The 7,092-nt window shown below is 37.6% G+C and overlaps 1 protein-coding gene across 2 annotated transcripts; it reads left to right on the forward strand.

Moving 5' to 3' along the window:
* Nucleotides 1-1,570: 1,570 nt before the first annotated feature.
* LOC133441901 (diablo IAP-binding mitochondrial protein-like) lies at nt 1,571-6,837 on the forward strand. Of its 2 annotated transcripts, XM_061719651.1 has the most exons (7): nt 1,571-1,645; nt 1,959-2,097; nt 2,983-3,105; nt 3,362-3,472; nt 3,571-3,667; nt 3,977-4,187; nt 4,925-6,837. In XM_061719651.1, the coding sequence occupies exons 1-6, from the start codon at nt 1,602-1,604 to the stop codon at nt 4,183-4,185; spliced, it is 723 nt and encodes a 240-aa protein (XP_061575635.1). In that variant the 5' UTR covers nt 1,571-1,601; the 3' UTR covers nt 4,186-4,187; nt 4,925-6,837. The 2 variants fall into 2 exon arrangements, with proteins under 2 accessions (XP_061575635.1, XP_061575634.1); XM_061719650.1 differs by lacking the exon at nt 4,925-6,837 and having other exon boundaries at nt 3,977-4,879.
* The last annotated feature ends 255 nt before the right edge of the window (nt 6,838-7,092 follow it).

The raw sequence follows: 7,092 nt of genomic DNA on the forward strand, positions 1-7,092 counted from the left end.
AGAGATCCTCTCTACACCTAGGGAGTTTGAAAAAAGCCACCCTGTCCACCTCTGATCAGTGATGTATATTGGGCACTTTTTTGCACCATTTTACATTTAAAGAGTCTCCCCAGGTTATTGGAGACAATGTTGTTGACAATGTTGTTGTTGGGTAAAGTCAACAGCATAAACATGATTGCAGGACAGATGTGGAAGGCAGGGGGTTGTTTTTTCAATTACTGTTTTGTTGTAAAGAGGTGCACTATCACACTATCCTGAGTGATGTATATTTGTATTTGGCATTATTGTGTACAATTAGGACCATCCTTATTAAACATTACATCTCTTCTTCAGTCTCATCATTTCAGCAGTTTTTCGAATCTTCTATTCACTAAAATTAGTCTTTTCTTCTTAATTCAGTGTACTACCACTTTATTCTGTCTTTACACACACACACACACACACACACACACGCACACACACGCGCACACACACATACATACATACATACATACATACATACATACATATATATATATATATATATATATATATATATACACACACACACACATATAATGTATATGTATATAAATGTGTATAAAAAAAATCAGTTTCGCGACCAAGCACAAAATAATGCTGTTACCGTAATTCACCAGAAGAGGGCGACAGTGTTCAGTCTTTCCAATCAACACAATCTTGCTTGATTTATTAGATAATTACAAGGTGAGAATTAATTTAGTTGTGTTAAAAGGAACAGCAGGAAAAGCATTAAACCAAGAACATATAATAATCTGAAAATGATACAAAACGAGTTGAGAACAAATGCCTTGAGAAGCAGAACAGTGCTTATTTGAAGCAAAGAAAATTGTTTAAAAAAAATAATACTATGAATTTATTGTAGCAGTGATTTCAAAGTGGTGAAAATCAGAAAAGGTTTGAGGAAGAAAAAGAGAGAAAAGATGATTTAATCATATCAGATTAAAATTGTTTTAAAGGGAAGATAATTTAATATGGATAGAACGCAAAATAGTGACCAATTGTCACTGAATATATAAAGATGAGAAGCCAGAGTATGTCACTTTGAGCCAGATCGAATCAAATAAAATCAAATAAAACTTTATTTGTTTAGCACTTTTCATACAAAATAAAAAATGCAACACAAAGCGCTTTACATAAAACATCATTCAAGATTCCAGATTCTTTATTGTCATTGTTCATTGTTTCATAACAACGAAATTCTAGGCAGCATTGATCCTTTATCTGTGTAGTAATTAAAGATATGTGTTCAAGTCTGCAAGAAGTGCATACAATCATTAATTCAACTATCTTCCTTGTGATTCTGTTCATTACTTGGAAATAAATTCCTTATTTTCAAAATCAGTTTCATCCACAAGGTTATTAGTAGTATTCATCTTGCAAGGATAGCTGCTTAGATTATAGTGGACATGCTGAGGAAAATATAGCTAGGCCCCGGTATTTTATTTTATTTTAGGCAGCTAAAAGTGCCAGTCTACACCAGCAGATGGTAGTAGTGCCACAAAAAGAAAACCTGTATCGATCATGAGTCGGAACAGGAACGTTTGTTGAACGACACGAACATTTTGTCGTGACGGACCAATATGGCCGCGCTCCGGAGGGCTCTAGCGCGCCTCAGTTTCCTCAGGTATGATGTAAACAAAGCTGCGATGTTCCCCGAATATTGCTGTTATATGCGTAAAGAATGGTTTGACAAGTGTATCTTTAAAGCTGAAATACATAAACTTGGGAAATAATTGAATAAAATGAGTGAAAATAGCATAACAAGCTATAGCCCTCGGGAAGTTGGTACAGCGCACTGTTTTGTTTTTGTGTAACTGTGTTTTGGGAGAAAAAATAAAAAATAAACAGAATGTGTTAAACATAATTTCATGTATTTTATGTCGATGCTTCATAAGCTTACATTGCCGTTTTAAACTTATTTATATATCTTGTTTTAGGAGCTCTGCTCGTGTTTTGTTGACTGGCAGAAAAACTGACCTTTGTAAACCGAGCAAATGGACACGAGTTCCGTTCTCGAGTGCAGCGTCCTTGGCCGTCGGGGGTTTGGTCAGCCTCTGTGCTGTTCCCTTTAAACAGGTGGGTTTGACCATAGACATATATACGTAGACGCCCCATCAGCGCTGAGACGTACGTCAACGACACCGCCATGTTGGATGTGGCAAGACTGCGCTGTAAACTAATACAAGTAAATTTTCTGAGATGGCAAAAATAAGAACTTGATCCCACATAGGAGTAATTCATGTTATATCAGTTATAGAGAACAAGGTAGTGCCGAAAAACAATATATATATCCCCTCACAAAAATAAGAAAAATAGAGAAACATATTTTCTCATCAACAAAACAAATTTAAAATTTTTCAAATAACAAAATAACATTTTTGAACCATTTTTCAGACAATAAAATAACTGAAAAAATCTGAAAAATGGTTCAAATATGTTATTTTGTTACTTGAAAAATGTTAAATATGTTTATGTAAAATATGCTTTGTTGATGAGAAAATATGTTTCTCTATTTTTCTTATTTCTGTGAGGGGGGATATATATTGTTTTTCGGCACTACCTTGTTCTCTATAGCTGATATAACATGAATTACTCCTATGTGGGATCAATAAAGTTCTTATTTTTGCCATCTGAGAAAATTAAATATATTATATTTGGTGCCTAACCGTTTCCCAAGTATATTAGTGCGTGTGTGAATTAATAAATGAGAGGTAAAAAGTAAATTTCTTTGTAGAAATGCGCTTTATGAAAATAAGTCCATTTACTTGTATTAGTTTCCAGCGCAGTCTTGCCACATCCAATATGGCGGTGTCGTTGACGTATTGCAGCAGCGGGCAAGAACACTCGATGCTGCGTCTACGTATATATGTCTATGGGTTTGTCTGGAGCAGATAAACCTTATTTAAACATGCAACATCTGTGTAAGCCTTCCAGTATCTACCCCGTGTGTCCCTGTTGCAGGTGGAACCCCTCTCCCACGACTCCCTGATCAGAAGAGCAGCCTCTCTGGTAACAGATAGTTCAAGCACTTTTCTCTCGCAGACCACCTTGGCTCTCATTGATGCCATTACAGAGTACTCAAAGGTATGTCTTGGTCTTCTGGTACCTAAATGTTAGGACTTACAAAAAAAAATGCTTGAAGTCAACTTCACCTTTACATATAAAGTACATTTCCTCTGTAGATAACTTAATTATTAAAATCATTAAATTTGCATGACATGATGCTCTGATAGCTATCAGAGACGTACAACTAAAGAAAACATTCCACTTTCCCTGCTTAATCAGTCTTTTCTTATATATAAAAGTAAACCGTGTATATCCTTCCTGCATTTGAAAACAGGCTGTGCACACACTCATTGCCCTTCAAAAACGATATTTGGACTCACTGGGAAAACTGACTCAAGCAGCAGAGGATTCAATCTGGCAAGTGATCATCACCCAGCGTGCAAAGGTCAGTCCATGTGTTCGTTTCACATTAAAAAGGGCAAAGCTTTCAGTTTTTCTTATTTCATTACAAATATGGCTCCTTAATCCTACAATCCTTGACAGGTTAATGACATACAGGATGAATGCAAGCGACTGGAGTTGATGTGGGTCGCAGCAGTGAGTCTGTGCGAAACGGCGGCTGAAGCTGCGTATGTATCAGGTGTGTAACAGATGTTTCTCCTCACTCAGAAATATGTGGCTTTGTGTGGGGTTGGCAGGGATGTGGTAGTTGAAGTGTTGAGCCAGAGCTTCTGAGGCCTTTTCGAATGATGAATAAAATTGTGGGACTGGGGGTCACCTCGTGGCCTGTTCCTGTTTTATCTGTTCTCAGTGTTGCACTTCAGACAGCGGATGGATCATTTACTGCCACTCTGCAGGCCTTAAACAGAGTGGAGATGATTGACAAGAGTCCCCGCTTAATGACCGAATGTTATGTCTGAAGTTTAGCCTTTGAACTTTGCATTTCTAGGAGCTGATCACGCGTCCGTCGTGTTAAGGACAAACATCCAGGTGGCTCAGTCGCAGATGGAGGAGACCCGAAAACTCTCCATGGACGCAGATAAGAAACTGTCTGAAACTAAAGTGATGGAGGTTGAAAGGATGTCTCAGCATGCTGCCTCATTAGAAAGCGGGAATGACGAGGAAGAAATCCCTGAAGCTTATCTCAGAGAGGACTGAAAGTGGGTGGAATAACATCTCTGCAGCATCTTCATTCCTTGGTGTGATGTGTTTGACTCTTTCGTAACCAAATTTGTTTCTTTTGCATCTATGTCCTACAAATAAAATAAAAGCAGCATCATAATTCAGAACCTCCTTTGATGGGTTTGGACTTGTGATCAAATAGAAAACTGTTTCGGCGCTTTCAAAAGCAACAGGTTTATGGATCATGTTTTGGTGTATGTCATCGTAATAAATACAATCGAAAGAACTGCTTAATGTTTTATATTAATTTATTGTAATAGATTCACATTTCTAGTGTTTTAAATTAAAATATTTTAAAAATTACATTATAGTACATTTAGTTTTGTGTGCTTAGGGCTTGCACTTGTTATATCTTGTTGCACTAAATAAGAGGGATATTTAAATTGTACTTAAAATAGAATCAAGTCAGTGTGTCTTAAATTGTTGCTAAAACATGAGATCTGGAAACCATTGCTTTTCACATTTAGTCAGGTTTTAATTTAAATCATGAACTGATGTTTTACATTGTTTCTATGTGAGCATCTTGGATATAGTCTGGTTGCTCTAACAGTCAGAGAAACTTCAGAAAGAGTACATTTGATCACACTATTAATAGTAGCAGGAATGTGCTTATTTTTCTTATTTGAAATAGAGCTGAAGCTAAAACTTGTCCTCCCATTGGGGTAACTGTATATGTAAAGCCTTTTGCTAAATGTTCACTTGTGCACCTCTACAGGTAAGCCAATGGGACTGGCCAGGTCTGAAAACGTGTAAGGGAATGTTCACCCATCCAGCCTTCCTGCAATTGTTTCCACCCAACTGTAGCTTCAAATAATGCTGCTTTTGCTCGGCTTCAGAAGTAACAACTATTTTGCTTTTATTTTTCACAACAAATTATCCACATAAGCTATAGTTCTGTGTTGTGTGGTTATGTGAGCACTCTTTAGCTCCTCCACCTCTGACTGAGACTATTCCGTACTATGTGTGTATTCCAAGATATCTTTTACAATATCATCTATTTGTTTGTTGCTAGAATCCATGACAACTGTAAAGAAGGTCTTCTAGTTCTTTTCCTGGAGATCCAGCATATCCTTGTAAAAGAGCTTTTGCCGGTCAAGTAGCTCCTTTAGGGTGTTCATAGAGACATACTCCTCATCCATGCTAGTTTTAGGCTCCTCATTTCGTTCCCATCTTCGTTTTTCATGAGGCATGGTTGGAGAGGAAGGTGATAAGTGGTTGTAGGGGCCTGGTCTTGGCTAGCAGCCACTGGGCTGATAGTTATCTGACTGCTTAGATCACTTCAATTCACTATGTTATCCGTTTTAAGTGTTGTATTTGAAATGGTCTCTTTTGTGGAACAAGTAAACAATTATGAGCATAAGTAGCAACAGTTAAGTGATAAAATATTCAGGATTACCAAGATTTCAACCAGATTTCAAGAGTGAGAACTTCCTCAGCGACTTCTTTCCTCCTAAGACCTGCACTTCAGAACTGGGCAGATAGGATAGTTCCTAATGTTGATCTTTAAAAAAAAAATTAAACAAAGACACAAATAGGACCAACAGTGTCATAGAGCGTATACGGACAAAGGAAAAAATGTTATTATTAATAAATGATTTTGACTCAATTGTAATGAACTGGCTGGTCATTGCCATTAGGTCTCCATCTGTGGTGCCGTGTTTTAACAAGCTGGGCAGTTGTTGGGTGGATGAGTAGCAGTGAAACGGTGCGTAAAAGAGGGATCAGTACCAACTGTCCATGACTGAACCTCTGATGAAGAAAATATTAAGTGTTTGACAGTAAAACTGCCAATCTCACACGTTAAAGGAGATGTATTATGACCCGACCCCCCCCCCATTTTTTGGTTAAAATAACAGAGTTGCAATACAAAAGCTCCCTTCTATCCACTTTATGCTGATCTCTAAAGATTTCATACACGTCTGTCTCTCTGCCACACTTTCCAACAGTTGGTTGACTTATTTTATTAACGCTTTTTATTTATTTACAATTATTTATTCACAATTTATACAAATATAATTGTCCATGGGGATTAGTAACATTTTATTTAATTCAGTTCAGTTTTTAACTATGTTTGTACAACTCTTATTATAGCAGCTGATATTTTTTCTTAACCGGCGGAGTCAGCTTTTAAAACCTTTGTAAAACTTCTCAAAATGTGTGGTAATTTGTGAAAAATGTTTCCTTTAAGGTCTGACACCTTGAAAGGTCATACCTTTAGGAGACCGAAAGCATTTCCATGGTGCTGCGTGAAACAAAAATGATGAAAATATGAAGTTTCGTGTTTATTTTATGCCTTTTTAGATATCACGTTATTTTCTGTTCAAGTATTCCCATAAACAGAAACTTTGACCATACTTGCATGACAGTGCTCCTTGGCTTTTTTTGGTTTTTGTATTCACTCAGCGACTACACCTTCACTGCAGATTAGCCGTATCCTCACTCTCCCCGGTGGCGCTTTCAGGCCTGTCGTCACTTCATCTACAGAAAGCATCTTTCCACACTGACTCGGAGCAGGAAACGAGGCGGCGTGCCTCTGGGCAACATTAAGGCCTGGACGAGCTGTTACACTTTTATGATCCGCTTTTAAAATGGGAAGAACTTCATACTTGCACGTTTTTCTTTCCAGTCTACGTTGCGCTCGGGCTGAGAGGTGAGCGCCCGGTCACCCCTGAAAAATAAATTGCACGCAGACGCACCACACTTGCCTGGTGAGAGTTTTGTCTGGCCTTTACTCGAGAACAACTTTCTAAAGTAAACTTTTAATTCATAAGCTTAAATTCATGTGAAATAGTTGCTCTGCCAACGTTTGAATCAAATTCTCCTCCTCTAAGACTCGGCTTTTGCCATCAAGCCTTACTCCAGCAGATGGCGATCTAAATCCAT

The sequence above is a fragment of the Cololabis saira genome, chromosome 4 (assembly GCF_033807715.1).
Source record: "Cololabis saira isolate AMF1-May2022 chromosome 4, fColSai1.1, whole genome shotgun sequence".
In the NCBI taxonomy this organism is placed as follows: domain Eukaryota; kingdom Metazoa; phylum Chordata; class Actinopteri; order Beloniformes; family Belonidae; genus Cololabis; species Cololabis saira.

What these genes read in the sequence shown, in the direction of transcription:
- LOC133441901 (XM_061719651.1), top strand. Translation starts at nt 1,602, where the DNA reads ATGGCCGCGCTCCGGAGGGCTCTAGCGCGCCTCAGTTTCCTCAG. An exon ending in GCGCGCCTCAGTTTCCTCAG is followed by an intron (nt 1,646 to 1,958) that starts GTATGATGTAAA and finishes ATCTTGTTTTAG; the next exon opens with GAGCTCTGCTCGTGTTTTGT. An exon ending in TGAAGCTGCGTATGTATCAG is followed by an intron (nt 3,668 to 3,976) that starts GTGTGTAACAGA and finishes TTGCATTTCTAG; the next exon opens with GAGCTGATCACGCGTCCGTC.